General features: G+C 35.3%; 1 protein-coding gene across 1 annotated transcript in view; it reads right to left on the reverse strand.

Annotated features, from left to right (window-relative positions):
- WWOX (WW domain containing oxidoreductase) overlaps positions 1-24,246 on the reverse strand; it is a 1,243,673-nt gene that overhangs the window by 1,207,030 nt on the left and 12,397 nt on the right. Inside the window, exons 2-4 of the mRNA XM_072636411.1 lie at positions 23,816-23,880; positions 22,455-22,512; positions 19,919-20,097 (exon numbers count right to left, since the gene is read on the reverse strand). Coding sequence (XP_072492512.1) covers positions 19,919-20,097; positions 22,455-22,512; positions 23,816-23,880 — 302 coding nt within the window. The remainder of the gene's footprint in view (positions 1-19,918; positions 20,098-22,454; positions 22,513-23,815; positions 23,881-24,246) is intronic.

Here is a 24,246-nt window from a genome sequence, read left to right on the forward strand (position 1 = left end):
GGTACGTAGCTCCTCTGAACAGAGGTTCTCTAGTCTGGCCTTCAAGTTAAAATACGGTGAAGGGCACGGGGATCCACATAGTCTTCAGATATCTAGGATGATTCCCCTGACTGGGACTTTAGATGACCAGGAAGTTGCTTTGGGGAAGCCAGGACCAATGAAGTTCCAGGAACACCTCTATCTCCTTTTAGGGAATATTAATCTCAATCAAAAGAGGAAAAGAGAAAGTGCCTGGGGCTTCCCCAATAATTGAGGGAGCAGGAGGAAGGAGGGGGTGGGAAGAAACTGCAGCAGGGAAACACTAATAAATATCAGTCCTCTCATAGCATACCTTCAGAAATTTTTTTTAATTTCAAACAATAAAGAATTTTCTAGATGCCTCAAAACAACATTGGTCCAAGGTTCTAAGACTAAGATTTCTTGACTAGGACATTCTAGCTTTGAGGCACAGCATGACATAAACTCTACTTCTTCCATACAAAGTGTCTTTTCCCCAGTGGTCCCACCAAACTGGCCATGAGGAAAGCTTAATAATCAACGCCCAGTAACAGCGTTTCCTGTTACTAATCTCTTGCCTCCCCTATAGATTAAAAACCCCAAAGTCTACCATTTTAGCATCCAGACCTTCCAGTGAAGGCCCATCCCCTTCTAGACCAGTTTTGCTTTTGAGCAGTTAGGTCAAGACATTCAAAACTTAATGAACCAGGAAAATGTCCAAAAAGTGTTCTTTTGTGATAAAAACTTGTCCTCCTGGTCTCAAGTACCAGTTGGGAATAAGGGGTAGATTGAGACAAGTATTTTTGCATTGTTATTGTACTAGAGACATGCAGTCTTAGACTATTAGAGCCATAAGGGACACTAGGGTTCTGGTCCAAACACTCTTATTCTAGAGGTAAGGAGACTGAGGCCCAGAATTAGATGAACTTTTTAAAATATACAAAGGATAGGTGATAGGCATAACTGTGGGATAGGGATATTTACTTGTTTAGTGTAGTTAAATTTCTCCTAAATAGAATAAAAAAGAGCAGTAGCTCCTGGATAAAGAAATGACCTTGAAGTTATAAAGTCCATCAGTCTGTAACTTAATACTTGTTAAGCACCCACACTGCTCCAAGTACTCACTAACTTCTGGAGATAAAAATAAAAGTGAAAGACAGTCCCTTCCTGGAAAGCCAGGAGCAGAGGAAGAGGAAAAAGCATTCCAGGTATAAGGGACAGTCACCCTGGAGATGGGAAAGAAAGTGTCTTATTCAAGGAATAGACAAGAGGCTAGCCCCACTTGGATTGGCAAGGGGAGTGTATGGAGAGGTTTGAAGAGTTCTGAACACCAGAGGATCTTCTATTTAATCCTGATAGTAACAGGAAGCCACTGGAGTAGGGAGGGGACTGAAATCCATGAGTTTAGGAAGATGGCTGTTTTAGCTGAGTGGCACATGGACTGGAATGGGAGAAACTTGAGGCTGGCAGACCATCAACAAGCCATTACAACAATCCAGGTATAATGGATGAGGAGGGTCTATGTCAGGGTGGTGGCAGAGTCTGAGGAGAGCAGGGGTTATATATGAAAGATATCTCAAAAGTAAAATCAATGGGCTATGGCAACAACTTGGATGTGGGAGGTGAGAAAGATGATGGTCTGGGCTCAGTGGAGACTCTGACATACTAGGCATATGATTTCAGGCAAGTAATTTTACCTGTCAGCACCCTAGGAAACTCTATGATGCTACAAATTGTAGAGGGGGTAGCAACTTCTATTGGTAAAGTAAATATCTTCACCTGGGAATGTCCTATACCTATACCAGGGAAATCACAGATCTCATCACCATCCTAGCTCCATGGTAATAAGAACTGATGAGCTTAACCTGGGAGGTGCTAAGTGTGCCCGTTATCACACTAGCTAATGTATCTGGTGCCACATTTGAATTCATGTCTTCCTGATTGCAGGCCCTGTGCTCTATCCACTGTACCACCTGCTGGATAAGACATGTGATTTCACTGGAGTCCACAAGAAAGAGACAAAGAGCCCCAAACCCTCTGCTTCCTTGTAATCCTAAATATTTCATGTACAAAAAATATTATTCTGTAAAAGAGTCCAAAAGCTTTCCCACATTGCCAAAGGGATCCATGACACAAAAAGTTAAGCATCCCTGCCCTCCATAGATCTGGTAAGAGTACTTGTTAAACACTCAAAATGATCATTCTTTGAGTATTTAGAAGTAAAACTGTCTTAGCTATTTTTGTTATTCTTTGTATCCCTGGCAACTATGGCAGTGTCTTGTACATTAATGGATGCTTCTTGATTGACTAAAGTTCCAATATTATTGTATTTAGTATTTAGTAAATAACATAGTATTTAATAATGAATACTGAAGTACTAATGAGCATTTCTCAAAATTTGCTATAAAAGTGAACCCTATTACTTTACTCTCCAGGAGAGAAAAACAAAAAAAAAAATAAAAGAAACATATGAAAATAAAATTTATTAAACACAGAGTTATGTTTTGAAAGATATTTTTGGCAGTAGGATATTTTTTAGATTTCATGTTGTACGATCCAACTTGAAAGTGTTAGTCTCACTCTTTCACCCTATTTTCATTAATAAAAAAAAATTTCAAGAATTTAGAAAGAAATGGAAATTTTATCAATGCTTTTACAAGAACACAGTGTACAGCTCGCCCATCCACAGCTGCATCCAAATTACACTGCCACCAATACAATGTAAGGTAAAGTGGGAAGTAAGCAAAAGACATCACTAGGGACAGTGAACATTACAATAAGAAAGCTTCTACTTCACACCCTCCAGTCATTCTCTTGTGATCACCTCCAAATAGTAAGACCTGACTTCCTCCCTAAACATAAAAAAGATCTTGAATTGTTTATTCACTGGCAAGGGTCCCAGCTTTTTAGCCTTCAGGATCACATCAAATGAACTGAAAAACAGCTTCACATGAAGTTTGACTACTTTTCTATCCCTGTGAAAACGTTTCTGAAATGTTTTTGCACGTCCTAACACAAGAATATACTAAAATTCACATTTTTTGTCAAAGGATGTGAGTAGGCAGCTTTCAAAGGAAGAAAGACAAACTATCTACAGCCATATTTTTAAAAATCCTCCAAATCAATAATAATTTTTAAAATGTAAATTAAAGCAACTCTGAAGTTTCACCTCTCACCCACTGGATCAGCAAAGAGACAAATAAGGAAAAAAGGAAAAGAAAAAAGAAAATGACAGACAAACGAATGCCCTATTAGTAGAAATGTGACTTGGTCTAGCCAATGTGAAAAGCGATTTGGAACTAAACCCAAAAAGCCACTGAATTTGTTAAATGCTTTGATGTAATGATATCTCTAAATGGCCTATACCCTAAAGAGATCAAAGAAGGAGGAAAAAAATCCATATGGATCAAAAATATTTATAGCAGCTCTTTATTTGGTGGCAAAGAACTGGAAAGTTCTCATCAACTGGAGGATGACTGAACGAATTATGGTATGTAACTATAATGGAATACTATTGTGTGAAAAGAAATGGTTAAAGAGATAATTTCAGAAAAAAACAGAAATACTTTCATGAACTGATGCAGAGTGAAGCAAGCAGAACCAGGAGAAAAATTTATATAATAATAACAACATTGAAAAGACAAATAATTCTGAAAGACTTAAGAACTCTAATCAGTGTAATGACCAACTATGATGGCAGAAAACCGACTGAACTCTCATACCCACCTCCTGACAGAGGCAATGGATTCATGATATAAAACAAAACATACATGTTTGGACATGGACAATATGGAAAAATGTTTTGCTTTACTGTGCATATTTGTTACAATGATTTGTTTATCTTTTAAAGGGTGAAGGGAGAAAAAACTAAATAAATGTTCATTTAAAATTTTAATTTAATTTTAAAAATATAATATTTTCACATATACCAGCCATCTCATTCAATTATTCTCACATACATCATCTCATTTATCTCATTCAAAGTTGGATGATTGGTTGGTTGCTGTCCTTCATTCTCGAACAGGACCAAAATGACCTCACCGTGATAAAGTGAAGTTTCAATGTGTCCGACTGTGGCTGATCAGACCAATACAAGCTCAGAATGCTCTACCACAGATTGAGCACAGATAGTCTGGGTGAATATTTGGGGTGGATACTCCAAATCTGCACATCAATCACATTGTCATGAGCCTGTCATTCACTCCTTTTGGCAGGCATGCCAGCTTGCCTATTAGATTAGTTTTGATTGCAAAACCCACACCAGCTTCATAGCACTCCCCTTCACTGTGGTCACTCCAGAAAATGTGTATCCAGCTCCAACTTCAGTAAGGTGGCCTTCATTTGCTAACCTTGTTTCACTCAGAGCTACTATTTGGATGCAATAGCTGTTGAGTTCTCTTGCAACAAGAGCAGTTCATCTTTCAGCTCTACTGGATTTTGCATTGTCTATTAGTGTGTGCATGTTCCATGTGCTGACGGTGAGTAGAATCATCTTTGCACTGTTTCTGTACATTCTGTACATTTTTTTGGTGTTTCAACCGCATAGTGGGATTCCCAGCCTGTCGCGGTAATCAGGCCAGGGCTGGGTAAGCAGACAATGTTTAGGGCACCTTTCTAGCCCCATTCCTCACCCCAGGAGGTGAACAGTGCGATCCTTAAAAGGCTGCTCAGATACCCAGGGGGCTGCAGAGTCCCACTGCTGCTTCCAGTGAGAAACAACACTATGGCCTGGGCCACCTGTGTGCAGGGTTGTGACTACAGCTCCCAGTGTATCCACACCTGCTGCTTCATCACTTGCCTATCACCACAGGACTTTGAGGCATAATAGTGAAATGGTATGGGTGATGTCTTTTGATTCATGCGTAAATTGGATTTAAGTGAGGCAGATTTGCATGAAGTCATCAGCCTCACTCTCTCTCCAGAGTCACCACAGTCCAGTGGCAGGCCAGAGTCAAGACAGCTGGTGATGGCTCAGGATGCAGTGGATGACCTTGGCGTCTTCAATGTCTAACCAAGCTCTAAGAGCTCCACATCACCTGCTTCATCTGCCTTCAGGGCCTTTGGAACAAATGGTTCTCATCCGCCCATTCCACCAGAGAACGTCTTCACATGCTTGGGGTAGACACCTCCCTAACTCACCAATGGGTCTGAGAACTCTTGGTTACCCTCAACCTGCCAAAACGTTTTACCAGAGTATGGCCACTGCACATGCTGCAGCTTCTTGGAGCCACAGGTGAGAGTTAGGTGTAACAGGTGGACACCAAAAGTGGAAAGAGCCCCGAAAAGGGCTCAGCAACCATCACACCAAAGGTACTGGTCCTCCCTGAACACACCCTACACCCCATCCAAAGTAATCACTAATTAAATGTCTACTACATATAAGGCACTGTACTATTATTGTCCCCATTTTATAGGTGAGAAAGTGAGACTCAGAAAGACAAAATGAATACCTCAGAATCACACAATTAATAACAGAACTAGAACTCAGGTCTCTTGTCTGGTTCTCTTTCCTCTTCCCATTGCCTATAAAATGAAGTCATATTCCAATATTGAAATTTTCTGAGAAATTACTGAGTGCATGAGATGGCAGTGACAGAAGGTTTCTACTACCTAATATGACAGAAAGTCATGCTAACAATCATTAGGTTAAGTGAACTAATATCAAAGTTTCTACCAAAAAAGTTAGAAAGAAAGAAGTGTAATAGGTGTGTAATTTAAAGTATAATTTAAGTGTAATTTAAAAGTATATTTTTCTTAATGTTTTCCTTAATATATATTTCAAAAATTGACATTTTTTTAAAAAACCTAGTCTTTTCTACCTGGTACTGTGACTCCTACAAACATGACCAAAGAGAAGAAAAATGTTCAAAACAATAGCTTTGATACCGAAGATGCCACATTTCATTGATTATTAAACCTAGAACCTCAAAGATGACTAAAAACATGAAGTAAGGGCAAGGTATAACCTCCACAGACTTCAATTTACTGTTTTAAAAGCACATATTATAGGAGGTAATCATTAAAGTTTTTTCTCATTCCAAATCTGTGAGCCTCTAGGCCTCATCCAAGTTCACCCATCTTCTGAGGGCAGAGATATGCTTAGAACGCAGTTCTCAACAAAATAATTTAATAAACATATATAAAATGTCTGCTATGTGCAAGGCACTATACTCAGTCTTTGGGTACAAAGATGAAAAGTAACAATATAAATCATCAAGAAATTTAGAATATAATAGGAGATATGAAATAAACACACAAATAAATACAATAAAATATTATGAGTCAAAGCAAAGATATAGAAAAATATGTTTTAGGACAATTAGAGAAATAAGAGATAGGTTCTAGTTGAAGCAATCAAGAGAGTACTCATGACAGGTTAGTCAATCATTCAGTTTACAAGCATTAATCAAGCACTCCCTCTGTGCCAGGCAATATGCTAAGCACTGGGGATACACAGAAAGGCATAAACATGGTCCCTAACCTCAAGAAGGTTATAGTCTAATGAGAGAGAAAATAAGCAAACCACTCAGTACCTACAAGAGATAGAGTGCAAATGGAAAGTAATCTCAGAGAGAAGGCACCAGCAGAGGAAGGGTCTAAAAAAGACATCTTAGAGAAGATAGGATTTGAGATGAATTTTAAAAGAATTCTAGGCATGAGGGGAAAAACTAGTGAGAAGGGACAGGCTAAGGAAATGGAGACTTATGTAGGAAGAACAGCTAAGAAGGTCAATGCTACTGTATCACACATGGAGCACACGAAGAGGCATACAACCTAAGAAGACCAGAATGGTAGGAAGGAACCAGATTGAGAAAGACTTTAAGTGACAAAAAGAGGATTTTTATATTTGAATCTGAAGGTATTAAGAAGCCACTTGAGTTTGTTGAGTTAGGGAATAAGGGGAGTTGACATGATCAGAGCTGTGCTTTAGGAAAGATTATTTTGAGGTCACATCTTAGCATAAAATTAAAAAAACAAACAAACAGAACCCCTAGAAAACCAACACAGTTCTAATGCCAGTTAAACACTAAATTATAAATGATGGGGCTCAAAGATGACACTGACAAAATTAAAAGCAAAAACAAATCACTGAATTAATAAATAATACTAGGAGCTGGTTTTTTAAAAACTTGATAAAATAAATAAACCTAATAAAGCTAATTGAATTTTTTTTAAGGAAAATCAAATTGCCAATGTCAAAAATTTTTTAAATAAAATTTACAACTAAAAGAGAAACATTTTACTCAACTATATGCCAATAAAGTTGACAACTTCAATGAAAAACTTGGGACAGAAACTCTTCAGGCAAGAATAACTACAAAACATCAACAAGCAGCGCTTCAAAGAAAAATGCAGCTTGGCCACAAGGTCAACTAGAATTCCTGAAGAAATGAAGCAAGAGTTTAAAGAATTTTTTGAAATAATATGAATAAAAATCAGAGGAAAGAACTGGAAAAGAAATAAAGACTGAAGGAAAAACTTGGGAGGACAAATAATGGCTCAGTATAAAAGGTATAAAACCTTTCAAAGAGTAAGTGTTTAGTTTATTCTAAATCTCACAGATGCTAATGAGAATTAAGAAAATAAAAAATGTTAAAATAATATCAAAACCTGATAAAATCAAGGTATCTCATATTAAAAACAACTGACCTGGTAAATAAACACATGAATAAAAGATAATTTAAAGATCAGTGGAACATGTGATAACTATTACTGAAAAAAAAAGAAGCCTTTACATCCTATTTGAAGAAAGCATTAAACAACGCTGCCCAGATCTATTAAAGCTAGACTCAAAAAAACGAAAACTTTGTGATTGGTTTCTGTATTTTTTCTTTGACCTGCAGCCTCTAAATTTTGGCTCTGATATTCCTGGGGGTTTTCATTTGGGGGAAATGACTATTAGATTCTTTCCATGAAATAGGTGAGTATTTACAAAAATATATAATGTCCATATTAATAGAACATGGAATAGAGAATTTAAATTATAACATCTCAGAAAAAGAAATTAAACAAACAAGTGAGTTCCCAAGTAGAACTGAAGACCAGAGAAATTTACAAGCAAATTCTATCAAACCTTCAAAGTACAATTAATTCTAATATTATATAATTTATTTACAATGATAGAAAAAGAAAAGATCTTGTCAAATTCCTTCCACCATAAAAATAGGGTCTTGATGCCTAAACCAAAGAGAGCTGAAACAGAGAAAGGAAACTACAAACCAGTATCTCTAATGAGCATGTATGCAAAAATTTTAAATAAAATATTAGCAAAGAGAATCCTTTGGGAAAGTATAAAGTACTATTTAATACAAATTGGAATTAATAGTTGTAAAGGTAGGAAAAAATTAGCTGTGCATAAAGCATTAAAATTCTACCTGTTCTTCAGTCTTGTGATACAAATACCACTAAACAGTTTTAGCTGGCCTAGATATCTTCTCCTGAAAGCAGAGAACAGAGGGACAACATACAGACCTGAAACTACCCAACATTACATGTGTTTCATGTGCATAGAAACTGGTAGTGAAGCAAATTGAGAAATGATGTTGTAATCTCTCAAGACTTGAACTTAATGACAAGACTGAATTTTTATTTAAAGAAACAGAAGTTTCATATATTTAACAAGTCAGTCTGAAAGAGAAGGGAATATTTTTCAAATTTATTATAATACAGTAAGCAAGGTAGTAGTAAAGGATCTAATGTAATTATTAATAAATCAATAAATGTTCAAGAATTCCCTAAATCATCAGAACATCTCACTGAAAAGGATAAAAGTCAGTAACTGCAGTTGAGTTTAAAGATGAAAGAATGACAACTGGGGGTTATAACTAGAGATTTATTGACTGAACTGAACCATCCATGAAGCCAGGGTAAGATACTGCTCTTGTAAACACTAGCTTGATACTTTTCAAAATATACTGTAAAAATGCAAACTGAAATAACTACATGCACCATTTTATGTGATGCCAAGACTATGCTCACTTCTGCTCCACCTCCACTCCTTCTTGGCAGAAGCTTTCCCACCTTGGAGACACCCTGACCCTGTAGCACTCTCTTTGTATTTCTGAGTCCCTAGCCTGGCTTACTGTTTCTGGAGCCCAGGCCTGGCTCATTTCATTTCTAGCTCCATGCCTTCTTCTCCAGACTTTTTCTACTTTTTCCACAGCAGCCTTACTTGTCATTTCCCCCCTACATATCTTTCAGTTCCCTTTTATGTGTTGTCTTCCCTCATTGGAATGTAAGCTTCTTAAGGGTAGAGATTATTCTTTTTAAATTGTTTATGTGGCACTGACAGCACAGATCTTAGCACAGAGTAAGCACTGAGTTCTTGGCACAAAACATTAAGCACTGAATAAACGTTTGATCTATTTAGCCCAAATTTTAGTTTGTTTTCAAAAGAATCCTATAAAATTAGGTGAAGTACAAGATAAAAAGAAATATGCTTTAAAAAGGACTAAGTGATACCAAAACATGAAAAGAGCTGTTATCTAGACAAGCAACAAAAGCAACATAAATTGTTAAATAAAAAAAGTGCTTAGCAAATCTTATCAATTAGTAAATCAATTATCATTTAAGTGCCTATGTGCCAGGCACTGTGCTCAGTGCTGGGGATACAAGGAAAAGCAAAAATGTCTGCTCTCAAGGAGAGTACAAATTAATGTGGGAGACAACACGAAAACAATTATGCACAAACAAGACAGATGAGAGATAGAAATAAAAACATATGAGAAAAATTAAGAACAGTACCAGACGGAAGGCACTGAAATTGAGGAAGACTAGAAAAGACTTCTTACAAATGGTGGGACTTTAGATGAGATTTGATTGGATATCCAGTTCAAGATTTCAAATGGGTAGGTGGAGATCTGAAATTGGATGTGAGCAGAAAGATTCAGGCTGGATATGTAGACCTGAGAATTGGTAGTATAGAAATTGTAAGTGTGAAGTGGATAAAGATCTAGCCAAAGAGACAGAGAAGGAACAGTCAGACAGACAGAAGGAGAACCAGGAGAGAGCAGTGGTATGAAAACCTAGAGAGGAAAGATTATCTAGAAGGTGATCAATAGGGTCAAAGGTTACAGAGAAGTCAAGAAGGGTAAGTATTAAGAAAAGGCCACTAGATTTGTTGGGTAAGAGATTATTAGTAACATAGGAGAGAGTATTGTGTAGATATATGTTTCTTAATCAGCATACTCCAAAATTTTATATGTTGAAATTCAAAATATGCTTCCTGGATCATTAAAAATGAGAACACTATTTACCTCATTTGGATATTTGTGTAGAAAGACACATTATGAAATGTGATATTGCTCTTAGTGAGAGCCAATAAATTTAGGCTGATAACTTTTCTGCAGAGCAAATTGCAAACAATCTAGCCTAACCTTAAGAAAGATGTACAAGTAAAACTTTCTATTAACCCAAATGACACCCTGAAAAAAGCTGAGAAATCATCTTGTATTTAAATGCAAATACTTCAGTATATGTTAAAAAAAAGGATGACAGAAACTGTGTCTATTTTAAATACCTTATGGTAGTAAGAATCTTAATAATAAGCATATATCTTAGGATAAAATTTAACAATATCCAGAGTAGTACCATAGCTCTAACAATTTCTTTAAATGCATCTAAGCTACTTAATGGTGATTATCTTTTCATATGAATAACCAAAATACCTTTATTTTGATTAAAAATTCTGTAATGTTAAAAATATACTTAACCTCTCTATTTTTTAAAAAGTATAGAAGTAAATTAAAAAAATAATATTGCCACATATATTAGGAAATGTAACATATATTTTATGCTTCAGAGGAAGCAGGGTAGGATTTGAATCTATAACTAGTTGCCAAAGACAAAAATTCCATAATCTTGAGGCAAATTTGTTCTTTTTTTTTTCCAAAAATGTTCAATAGGATAGCTTCAAATTGTGATAGTCAAAACAGGATTTAATTTTCTTTAAATTTTAATGTTCAGAGCATTGGCTATTTAAATATGATTCTTTCTAATTTGGTTAAGGGGATAGAAATCTGGCTTCAAAGCCAGGAAGATCATGTGACTTATGTTCTCAGTGTTCTAGGAAATTCTCTAAGACTCTGAGCTGTACGGAAGGCACTGACCTTCACCTGCATTGCTCTGGTGAGTTCTCAACTTTGGAGTTCCCTATTACAGTGATATCACACTGTGCTTTTCTTTCTGTTACAACAAATGATTCATGTAGCATTCTTAAATAAAGAGTACCCAGTTTTAACAAAAACTATACCAGGTCACCCCCACCCTCCCTCCCAAGAACACATCAACTTCTACTATAAGCAAATAACATTAATGTAGATTTTATTTACAATAAATCGCATGCAACCAGGTAATTTTAAAAATCAATTCTTAATACCATCAAGGTATTTCAATATAAATTCTATATAGAACCATTCATATTTATAAACATTTTAACTTTCACTTCCTAAAAATCACACTATTGGCAGAGCAGGATATTCAAAACTAATAACTCTATAAAAACATATGTCCTTGCACAATGTGGCAGAATTTTGTGAAAGCTGAATATTATGTATCTTTTTAAATAAATGAATCTTCCTATCTTTGCTACTTAATACTAAAGATACAAATTTAAAAATGCACTAATCAAATTTTCACAGTTATTTCTTAGTTTCCTCCATAAACTTAAAGCCTAAAATGGCCTTAGTAAAATGTACTACACACACACACACACACACACACACACACACACACACACACACACAAAAGAACTATATTAAGCTTTCTGCTCTTTTGTTTAATTATTTCAAAAGGCAACAGAGCCCTCTAGTGGAGAAATAACAATAAAAATATTAAGAAATGATTATGTGTAAAGTTTTTTTCACTGTCACTAAAATTCCAAATACTTCTAAGGTTAAGGGGTAAAAGGGAGTGTTAAATACAATAATAATTTTATTCAATGTAATCACAGTTCTAACAAATAACTAGTGTTCATGGCTTACATTAAGTCATAAAGTAGCTCAGGGCTAATTAGATTGTTTTAAGTGCTGACAAGCCATATTATTAATATTACTTTGATAATAAGAGTTTAATAAATGCTTGATTGAAAAAAGATAATGTGATCATTTTAAAATACATGACAGTATAAACCCATTTGTTATAGAAACAATAGTGTTTACTGCCATCTTCAAAAAACAGTATTTATTAATTTTCATGTTAAGAATTAAAAGAACTAGAATAAAACTTCTAATATATTCAGTGGATCCTCTATGGATGGTTTATGGAAAGATATAGATGAGAACTCTACAGAGTCAAAAGTCGTGGAGGAATTCTGATGGAGAGAATGTATTATATATTATATCACATGTAACGTAACTCAGTTCGTAGATTCACTTGTGTTTCTAAGTATTTGCATGCTATCATACAAAGTATTTTTTAACTATTAATATGACTTGGAAAGAGATTGCAAAAAACAGTTCAAAAGTCTGTATTTTCTATATAATAATTTTTTTTCTCCTCTAAATCTCCCATTTTATATAGCAACAAGAGCTTGAATTTTATGATTTCAATAAGATTCATAAATGACGTTTCCAATTTCAGATATCTTGGTTCCCCAAATGATCTGTACATGTGAATCAAATAAAACATTCATTATAAAACAACTATAAATTTCAATTTCTTAAAATAATTTTTTTCTTTAAAGATGCACAGTATTTACTTTGCCTCTAAGGCAGTTATTCTCAAGTTGTTCAATGACATCTCAGTGTTTTTTCAGTCACAGAATCCTCCAAAAAATAACACTTTTAAAATCTAAATTAATTTATTTGAATTTTCAGTACTGTTTTAGAGTAGTGAATTGGTGCAACCCTTTTGGAAAGCAACTTGGAATTATGCTAAGAAAGTAATTAAAATGTTCATACCCTTTGGTCTGGAGAACACATTGCTAGCTATATGACCCAAAGAGGTCAATGATAAAAAAAAATGCCTCATACATACCAAAATATCTATAGTTGAACTTTTTATAGTAGTAAAGAACTAGAAATAAAGTAGATACTATCCTCACTGATTGAGAAAAGACTAATAAACCAGTTGTGGTATGCAAATGCAATGAAGTTTTACTGAGCTGAAAGAAAGAACATGTTGAATACAGAGAAGGAGGCATGTGGAGACTCAAAGAAGTTAAATCAAAGTGAAGCACAGAAGGTAAAGGAAAACAACATACCCAAAGAGTGAAAACCATGAAAGAGAAAAGGATAATCAAAACTGAAGGCTGTGATGTCCAAGCTTGGCCCCAACAAAAGAAAAGCAAGGGTCTACCTGACCCTCTTTGCAGAGAGAGTGTATTATGAGTGTGAGAAACTACATTTAACGTCAGGTTTTTCCAATGCATTGTTTAGGATAAATGAACTTTTCTTTTAACTTTTATATTCTTTATAAAGGAATGGCTCTCTGTGAGGAGGAGAAGAGAGGTAAATTTTTAGAGGTTTAAGTGATATAAAAACAAAAGGCATCAACAAAAATTTATTTCAACAAACATATACCGTGTGTCTCTGTGTGTGTGTAAGCATGTGCATGTGTATATATGCATATTTTGTGTGTGTGTGTGTGTGTGTGTGTGTCAGGTTTATTGTTTGCTTCAGAATTAAAATTTGTGTTGTTAATTTAGGGCAGGAGATGGGGAAGAAAGGGGTAATAGCACAAAAACAGAAGTCATAAATTCCAAAAATTTGGAAAAATCACTATTTTAAGGGTAAAGATCCCTCCCCCACCCCAATTTACTTCATTTTCTGAGTAGGATTTTTAAAAGAACATATTCCCATTCCCACTAGCTTAAGTAGAAGTGAATCCCATCAACTCCCAGAATCATAAGTTATTAATATTCAAAGTATATCATTTTGTCAGTATGAGGAAGTCCCAGTATAGGACTTGCTCCTATTAACCCACATCTAGGACTTAGGAGATATTAAATAACTGGCATTTATATGACTCTTTAAAGTTTCCAAAGTACCTGACATATATAATTTCATTTGACCTTTACACACCTACTCATCTTGAAACAAAATACAGACTTCATTATGCCCATTTGACAGAAGAGGAAAGTGACTATCACAAAAGCTAAGTGATTTTTCTGATGACAATGAAATTCCTAAGTACATGAGGTCTTCCTGACCCCAGGTTCAGTCCCTAAGAATTATGAAAGCATAAAAAAGAATATAGTAACAAGCTATGTTTAAACAGAAATTCTATCATGGAATCTTAGTGACTTGAAAATTAAGCTTTGAAGATGGTCACTGCTTCCCTAAATCCATGACTACCAATTTCATCAAAATGTCCTTGGAGATACTCTACATGCAAATCCACAAATTTACTGTAAAACTCAGAAAGGCACTATTTTTTCCCTCACTTTTCTTCATGAAGATTGGATATGAGGATGACTTTTTTTCATAACATTATTTCTAATATCAAAAGGCCTGTTATTAAAAACACAAGAAGTCAACAGCAGTAAAATGTATTAGACTATGCAATGACTGTGCTTAGTGGTATGTATTAAGCTGACTTGTTTATATTAATATGAAAGAGTGTGATTTTTTTTTTATAAGTCCTCAGGGCCAAAATCAAAGTCAGATTTCTGTATTTAACTCCCAACTATTTTTCTTAGCCCACAGTCTGAAAGTTCAAAAGGTAAAAGGGATTTTCATCATGACTAAATTATGAAAGTGATTTAGGAGTAAAGCTTTTAATGGCTACTAGATTTTTCAGGCTTATTGTCCATGGAACAGCATAATCCTAGAGCTGGAAGTGAGCTTACAAGCCAACTAGTTGTGGTTGAGGGTACAGCTGGTTGGCCAATATACATCACTGCCCTCTCCTCCCTACATATTTTGTCCTAGCTACAAATGTGACCATCAAAATCAATCAACTAATCAACACAGGTATGATCATTAAACCCATAGGAGGTAATGAGGTTGCCAAGGGTAAAAGTACAGAAAGAGAAGTGGACCCTGAAGAGAACATTGAGGCACACCCATGGTAGGGACATGATACTCAGGAGGAACCTGAAAAAGAGCATTTATACATCTAGCAGAAAAAACCAGAAAGGAGAGATTATCCAGGAGGAAAGAGGAGCCAACAGTAACAAAAACATTAGAAAGATCAAGAGGAAAGGACTGAGAAAGAAGATAGTGGATTATTAATTTCTACAAATCCCTTCAACCCTAAAGTAAAGGAATCACACAGAGTAATTACAGCTAAGTCCACAAAAGAAAAAACCAAAAGCACCCCTTTCCCCCAGTCATCAGGCAAGGTAAAAAATTAAAAAAAAATAAAAAAACCATCAATTACACCCAGGAAGTTTTTACACTTAGAGTAACTGCTTATCACACTACCCCCTTCCCCTCCAAATGTCTGACAGCAATAGAAGTAAAAATAAAAACTCAGACTTATGCCTGAACCCTGACTCTAGGTAGAGACTTTTCCACCGCCTCTGACCCCACAACTTAATTTCATCCTTTCAGTCCATAAATTCATTTGAAGGTAGCTCATTCTCAAAGGAGATGATTATTAAAGCAAGCCCTACTTTATAGAAACTTTAAAACTGTGATTTTTTTGGCATAATTCCCAACTTTAATTTTAGGAGACATATTACATATCACAGAGCTATTGTGACTATAATGCTTTAATTTATTTTACTCATTTTCAGTTTTCAACATTCACTTCCACAAAATTTTGAATTTCAAATTTTCTCCCCAACTCCCCCTTTGCCATACCCCAGGACAGCATGTATTTTGATTACCCTTTCCTCCAATTTGCCCTCCCTTCTATCACTCCCCCCCACATACAGGACAAGATAGGTTTCTATATGCCATTGCCTATTTATCTTATTTCCTAGCTGCATGTAAAAACAATTTTTAACATTCATTTTTAAAGCTCTGAGTTCCACATTCTCTCCCTTCTCCCCTTCCCACCCACCCTCATTGAGAAGGCAAGCAATTTGATATGGGTTATACATGTGTAGTCATGCAAAACACTTCCATAACAGTCATGTTGTGAAAGACTATATTTCCCTCTATCCTATACCATGCTCTATATTCTCTCCTCTGACCTGTCCCCCTACCAAAGTGTTTGCTTCCAGTTACCCCTTCCCTCAATCGGCTGTCACTTCTATTATCCCCCCTCTCTTATCCCCTTCCCCCTGCTTTCCTGTAGGGTAATATAAATATCCGTACCCAAATGAGTGTATATGTTATTCCCTCTTGAAGCCAAATCCAATGAAAGGAAGGCTCACTTATTCCCTCTCACCTTCCCCTTCTTCCCCTCCATTGTAAAAGCTTTTTCTTGCCTCTTTATTTGTGAGATGATTTACTATATTCTACCTTTCCCTTTTTCTTTCTCCCAGTACATTCTTCTCAACACTTAATTTTTTTATTAGAAAATTTCATATCCATTCATATTCACATTCAGTTCACCCTGTGCCCTTTGTCTCTCTCTGTCTCTCTGTGTATATATACACATACACATATACATACATATATGTGTATGTACATACACATACATGTGTATATGTATGTATATGTGTATATGTATATTCCCTCCAAATATCCGAATACTGAGAAAGGTCTCATAAGTTACAAATATCATTTTTCCATGTAGAAATATAAACAGTTCATCTTTAATAAGTCCCTTATGGTTTCCCTTTCCTTTTTTTTTTTTTAACCTTTTCATGCTTCTCTTGATTCTTGTATTTGAAAAGTCAAATTTTCTATTCAGCTCCAGTCTTTTCAACAAGTATGCTTGGAAGTCCTCTATTTCATTGAAGTTCAACTTTTTCACCTCAAATATTATACTCACTTTGCTAGGTAGATGATTTTTGGTTTTAACTCTATCTCCTTTGACCTCCAGATTATCATATTCTTAGTACTCTGATCCCTTAGTGGTAGAAGCTGCTAAAACTTGTGTTATCCTAATTGTGTTTCCACAATACTTAAATTGTTTCTTTCTGGCTGCTTGTAATATTTTCTCCTTGACCTGGGAACTCTGGAATTTGGCTACAATATTCCTAGGAGTTTTCCTTTGGGGATCTCTTTCAGGAGGTAATTGGTAAATTCTTTCCATTTTTATTTTACCCTCTGGTTCTAGAATATCAGGAGAGTTTTCCTTGATGATTTCTTGAAAGATGATGTCTAAGGTCTTTTTTTTATCACGGCTTTCAGGTAGTCCAATAAGTTTTAAATTATCTTTCCTGGATCCATTTGGCAGGTCAGTTGTTTTTCCAATGAGACACTTCACATTGTCTTCTATTTGTCCATTCTTATGGTTTTGTTTTATAATTTCTTGCTTTCTCAGAGTCATTAGCTTCCATTTGCTCCATTCTAATTTTTAAGGAATTATTTTCTTCAGTGAGCTTTTGGACCTCTTTTTCATTTTGCCTGTTCTGCTTTTTAGAGGCATTCTTCTCTTCATTGGCTTTTTGGACCCCTTTTGCCATTTAGGTTAGTCTAACTTTAAAGCTGTTATTTTCTTCAGCATTTTTGGGGTTTCCTTCAGCAAGCTATTGACTCATTTCTTCATGATTTTCTTGCATTGCTCTCATTTCTCTTCCCAATTTTCCCTCTACTTCTCTTACTTGATTTTCAAAATCCTTTTTGAGCTCTTTCCTAGCCTGAAACCAATTCATATTTTTTGTGGAGGCTTTGGATGCAGGAGCTTTGGTTTTGTTGTCTTGTTCTGGTTGTATGTTTTGATCTTCCTTGTCACCAATGATGTAAGAAAATACCTCTTCCCCAAGAAAGTAATATATAATATGTTTCCTTCTCCCCCTTTGGTCATTTTCCCAGTCTATTACTTGACTTTTCAGCTCTTTGTTAAGGGAGGGGCCCCAGAAGCAGTCTCTGCTTCAACAATGGCTGCCCCCGCCCTGGGGCTAAAACAGGACCATGTTCCCTTCCCAGTCAGGTGACAGACCCTTCCCACTGATCTTCGAAACTGTCTGGCGTTTATGGGTTGAGAAGTCTGGAAATTGCAGCCACTGGCAGCACTTCAATTCGATTCCCTAAGGCCTACTCCAGTTCCATCTGAGCTGGCACAGCCCATGATGAACTGTGCTCCACTCCCAGCCTGGTGCGACAGACTCTTCCTGTTGACTTTCCAGATTGTCTTGGGCTGGAAATTGGCTTCAGTCTGTCATTTTATGGCTTCTGATGCTGTAGAACTTGTTTAGAGTCATTTTTTACAGGTTTTTTGAGGGGTCTGGTGGGAGAGCTCTAGCAGGTCCTTGACTACCATCTTGGCTCTGTCCTAAAACTGTGATTTTTATAACCATCCAAAAATACAAGAAAGCACTTGATATAAAAACTAATATGTCACAACAAAAGTTTCTCTGGTGATTTTGGATATACAATTAAAAGTCCAAAGAGAATAAATCATAGGATTTTGGAACTGAAGGATCCTTAAAAGATTATTTATTTAGGTCAAACCTCTATTTTATAGATGTATGTACATATGAAGATATTGAGGCTCGTGGAGTGAAGTGACATACTTAAAGTTATACAAATATTAGGTAGCATGGCTAGGATTTCTAAAATGGTTATCTCCGGACTTTCAATAACAAGTTTCTTTCCAATAATACTACCAAAATAGAGGTAATAACCAAAATTAAATAAGAAAGTGAATTTGGTGGATAAAGAAAAAAAGGATTCCCTAAATTTTACAAAAAAAGGAAATTCCTATTCCCAAAGAAAAAAGTGGTCTTTTAAATCAATCTTGATGCTAGAGCCAGAATAAGACCAAGGGAATCTACCACTCAGGGAGTATTTAATGTAAGTTATATCAAATATACTTGATAAACTATGTATGCTAATTAGAGAGAACTGTGTGTTTTCTGGGAGGCTGACACAGAAGCAGAAACTGTACCCTGAAATGGAGCAGATGGGACAATACAAAAAGTGGCTGGGGTGGGAGAGATAGAGAATATCACTGTACAAATCGATTAAAAAGGGGGAAAGGTCTAAAGAACTATCTGACAGGAGATTTTTCCACATAGAAAGAAAATTTATAAGTAAAGGAAAGTGGGTGTCAGGTAGAGGAAAGAGCATGGATTGTGCTTAATAGTCTAGGTCAGAGGTGGGGAAACTGCAGCCTCAAGGCCACATGTGGCCCTCTAGGTCCACAAGTGCAGCCCTTGACTCAATCCAAACTTCAAATTGTTGGGTGAAGTTTGGATTCAGTCAAAGGGCTGCACTTGAGGACTAGAGGGCCAAATGTGGCCTCAAAGTTACAGGTTCCCCATTCCTGGTCTAGGGCCCTGCAAGGCGTAGCAGAGTCAAGGTTAGAGTACCCATGGGGCCACTCCCTCAGTAACCACTAAGTGGGAAAAAGAAGCACCAAATGCTTACATCATAAAATGCCCAAGTTACTCCATCTCTCCAGGGAAAAGAGAAGTCATAAGTGAAAAGAAAGATATCAAGACTAAAGCAATCAATTTAAATCGAAACGTAATATCCTTAGTAAGAAAGAGTTATTTTTTTTCCCAACATTACACATTATAATCAGGTTAGCAGTACAATTACTTTTATTTTTGCCTAAACTACTCAGCTAACTATCTAGTTACTCTGTATACTGCACAGACCAAATGTATCGATGGTGAAAACTTGTATTTTGAATTTGTTACCTATTACACCGAAACCATAAATTAGCCAACATCTTTGCTGAATACTTAGCTTCAGAGTCAGGTCTTATATGATGCCAGTCTCCATGATGATGCACACAACCACTAGGGGCTTTGGAAAGAAAGGTCATCATTGCAATTATACATAAGATTCAAGTGCAACAGACAAAAATAAAATTTCCTAAAAAAAGAAAGTTGCTATACCAAACTTAATATGATTAGAATTTTTGAAAGTGGTTCTCATTATAGCATTCACAACCAATTTAAATACTGGCCTACCTATTCCTGAGTTAGCTCCTGTGACTATAACCACTTTTCCAGTGAAATCACGACCCTGAAGTATCTCCATTGCAGTAGTATTGCCGTCATATTTCTGTCTGGTTGGTGGCTTCTTTGGATTGTCATCAACAGTAAATGCCAGTCGTGGATCCAAGTATGTGGTTCTTTTATTTATGTGGCTGCAAAGAAAGGGGAGAAAAATCATGCTAACCAACAGCAGTGAACAAAAGCATTTATATAAACAAAAGCTATTCTTACTCTTCAGGGAAACCCTTATTTTTTTATATCAGAAGTGTTATTAATTTCTTTCAACTTTAAGACACAAAGGTCTTTTAGTTCCTCTTCTGGACTCTAGAAAAATTATACTCTTACCTAGGAAAAATAGTTGCTTGATCCTTTACTTTAAAATTTCTTAGAAAATATGCTTTGATACGCAACAATCTCTCCAAAATCAGATTCTTCAGAACAGTGGTGTCAAAATCAAATAGAAATAGGATCCACTAAACCATACATAAAGATCCCCCAGACCCATACTGACTCAGAAAGCCACATATTAACATTATCTGTGTTTTAATATGTATTTTTGTTAACTTTGTTAAATATTTTTCAATTACATTTTAATCTGGTTCAGGCTGCAATCAGGAGTATTGTGGGCCATGTGTTTGATTCCTCTGCTTTAAAACCCAAAGATCATCATTTAGAATGGTTGTTTTTTGAAATTCTATGCTGTTATAACTATAAAATCTATAGTACTAAAATGTTTCTGACTTTCTACATAGCCTACGTTCAATTCAGTACATATTTGCTAAGCACCTACTATGTGCTCAGTAATGTGCCAGGTATCCAGTAGAGCAGCACAAGACGTAAAATTAACAGTGATTTTTAAAAAAATATTCCTGTGACTTATACTTGAAACTGCATGAAGGAAAAGCTCCCTGAGCAGGGCCTTAAAGAAAAAAAAATATTTTGGTTCAATTACACAGTCACTTATTAAGTGTCTACTACATACAAAGCACTGGCAGCCTGTTCTAATCATAAATGGTATGCATAAATACACAAAAGTGGAAGAAAGAAGGCAAAATTGGAGCCTAGTCAGTAGCCCAGCTTGGCTAGATCAAGCGAAAGATTTAATTAGACTAGAAAAGAATGAAACAAGACTGTGGAAGGCCTTGAATATGGGTTTATATAGTTCATGTTTTATCAAGTATTTGGTAGCAGTGTAAAGGAAGGACTAGATGCTTACACTATCTGCCTCAGAGGGTAGTTGTGAAGAAGATATTTTTATATATCACTATAACATTATATATAAATTATATATCCTATTACAATATAAAAAATTAATTTTCAAGTTGTTTTGACTAAAATTAAGTATGGTATATAAACCTCCAAATGATCATTTAAAAATGAGCTAATAATCTAAAAAATTATTTATAAATGATGATCCATCCTAATACAAATTTGTAAATCATTTCAATATGTCATAAATGCATTTGTGAGACTTTTTCCAAAATAGGAAGAATTTAAAAAATCTCTTAAAAGTCAAACTTAACCTTTCATGAAACAGTAAAAGATTAGATTTCATTATCAATTCTTAAAAACCCCCACAAATAAATGGAAGGGTCTATGTTATGTGATAACCTCTAAATAAAATCAAAAGATTCATTCCTTATACATATAAGTATTTGGAGAGAACCACTCACCATGTATTGTCATCAATTTAAAATATAGCTGTTCTACTAAAAAAAAAAACTATCTAAATTGCTATTTGTTAAAAATAACAATAAAACCTGCATTTAATATTTTTTCCCTTTAGTTCTCCCTGATGTTTCAGAAATCATTCTAACCACTATCAATGGAAATCAATCCACAAGAAAAATAGTCTTCAGTAGGTCAGTTCCTGATAATATATAGAGATCTGTCTAAGCAGAGAAATTCATGTATGACCCAATAACTGAGTAATGACTGGCTAAATTGGAATAACACAATTACTCTGTTGCAATTAAGAGTCTGCAATATGAGAAATATAAGGTCACAGGAAAACTTCCATAAAACAGCAGGAAATGAAGAAAGACGAGCCATATCATGAACTGATAAAAGTCCAATAAAAACCCAAATAGAAGGATTAACAAGTAGACAAAAGTAATGAAAGACATAGAAAGAATAACACAGTTTATTGAAATTTGTATGTTGAAGGTCTTTTTGAAGATTAATTTGTTTTATGCATATGACCATTCATTTTATTTGATATTTGTTAAGTTCATAATAATATTTTAAGATCAATTAGTTGTTTGGACACTTAGTTGGCTGCATTCTTTTGAGAACATAATAAATAGCTTGGAAAAATTTAAGTCTTATGTAGTTTTGGTTCTACGCTCATATCACAATAGCAAAACCTAAGAAACTTCCCTCCCCCCCCCGGAAAAAAAGATGTTTTATAATTGCTTCATCTTTTCACCAGTTAAAAATAATAGCCTTCAAGGAAAAGCACCTTTTCAAAGCACTGAGATAACTACATTCTATATCTTTAAACACTTACTCAACAAAAAACACTTGTCCATTCTCATCCGTTTCTTGCTCCCATCCATAGGGCAGGTCTGAAACACAGAAAAGACTGTCAGTCTGCTTATAAGAAGAAAAAATATATCATTCCATATATCAATAAAAAAGTAAAAGGCCAATGCTCATTCTCACCTCCATGCATTTGCTGAGTCTCTCTCCATAATAAATGCCACTTTCCCTCTCCCTTTTGAGTAGCCTGATCCTACCTATCCCCACAAAGCTTTCCCTGATAACTTCATCATCCAGCATTCATTTAGCAAAACTATTACGTTTTCTATGCCATATAGCATAGCATTTTATTGAGTCCTTGTTCTCTAATTATCTCATGCTTATAAATAAGATATGCCTTGCTAATGCCAACTACAGATTCCATTTCTTTTGTTCCACAATCCCAGAGTGTTCTACTTCCTCTCCAACTATCTACCTTCAATCCAACCTCCAAGGTGCAGCTCAGATCTCACTTCCTCCATGAGGTCTTCTCTAACCATGATAATCTCCCAGAAGGTGATTGAGGATTTAGAGCTAGAAAGAATCTGAGAGGTCATCTAGTTCAACCTCCTGATTTTACAGAAAAGGAAACCAAGGGATCTGGTCAAGATCACACCGATAGCAAGTAGCACAGCTGGGATCTGGACCCAGACGATCTTTCTGTCCCACAAACTCATAGCATTTATTTTCATAACTACTCAACAGCCAGTTTTCATACCCTGGTTCATAACATCTGTCATATTGTTCTCTTTTTCTATGTGTCTCATCTGCCTAATTAGCCTCCCTTAGAGTAGGGGATCTATCTTGTGCTTTTATCATATCTCCCTGCCCAGGTCATAGCACAGTGCTAGGCATATAAAAAACATTCAATTCTTGCTTGTAAGTAAAAAAAAGCTGAAAGATTAATATTCTAAATGTCATTAGCAAATGTAATGCTAAAGGATAAAAATATATGCTATTCATATTATTTTAATATAGTCTTGATGAACAAATAAATTCTGAAAAACAACTAAAAGTTGCCTATAGTAGCTAAAACATATTTGCTTTTCCCCTATAATTCCAGAAATCACCTGCAATAGAATAAGGTCCTTGAAAGAAAACTGATTTTCATTTTGTCTATGTATCCTCAGTAGCTATCATATTGCTCTGAATGTAATCAAATGCTTGACAAATTGAATTTGATAGTTACAATTTTTAGAACGTTTACTCAATGAATTCTTCTGTTCTTCTAAAACTACTCATAGTTATAGCAACAATTGCCTAGACAACACTCTGCCTATGACGGGTTATTGTGTAAATGATGTTAGTAGATTTAGCTATGCAATGAATAATCTAACAAATAATACTAACCTCCTGCTACTCGTTTTCTTTTTCCAGTTTTAGGATGTTCCCATTGTGTCTTCTCTTCAGTATGACTGTCAAAATACCCATAACACAATTAAAAATAAGGGTAAGTTCTTAGAAGCAATAAAAACCATTCTGAAACTATTTCTCTAGAGGAATTTTGAATCTGGACTCCAGTTTTAATACCTACTCTAAGATACAGAATCCTAAAATATCATTTTAAAAATATGGCCCAAGAGTCAATTTCCACACACATTTTTTTTTATTAGTCAGCTGCAAATATTACTTAGTATGTATTAATATAGAGCAGCCTCCATACTGTCGTACCTATTTCATTATGGAACTAGAAACAGTAAACAAAAATATCACTTTACTACGAGCAGATAATGAAAGGGTGGGTTCTGGTCTCAAGGGAAGACAGATTGAAGCAGAATGAG

The sequence above is a fragment of the Notamacropus eugenii genome, chromosome 1 (genome assembly GCF_028372415.1).
Source record: "Notamacropus eugenii isolate mMacEug1 chromosome 1, mMacEug1.pri_v2, whole genome shotgun sequence".
NCBI classification, from domain to species: domain Eukaryota; kingdom Metazoa; phylum Chordata; class Mammalia; order Diprotodontia; family Macropodidae; genus Notamacropus; species Notamacropus eugenii.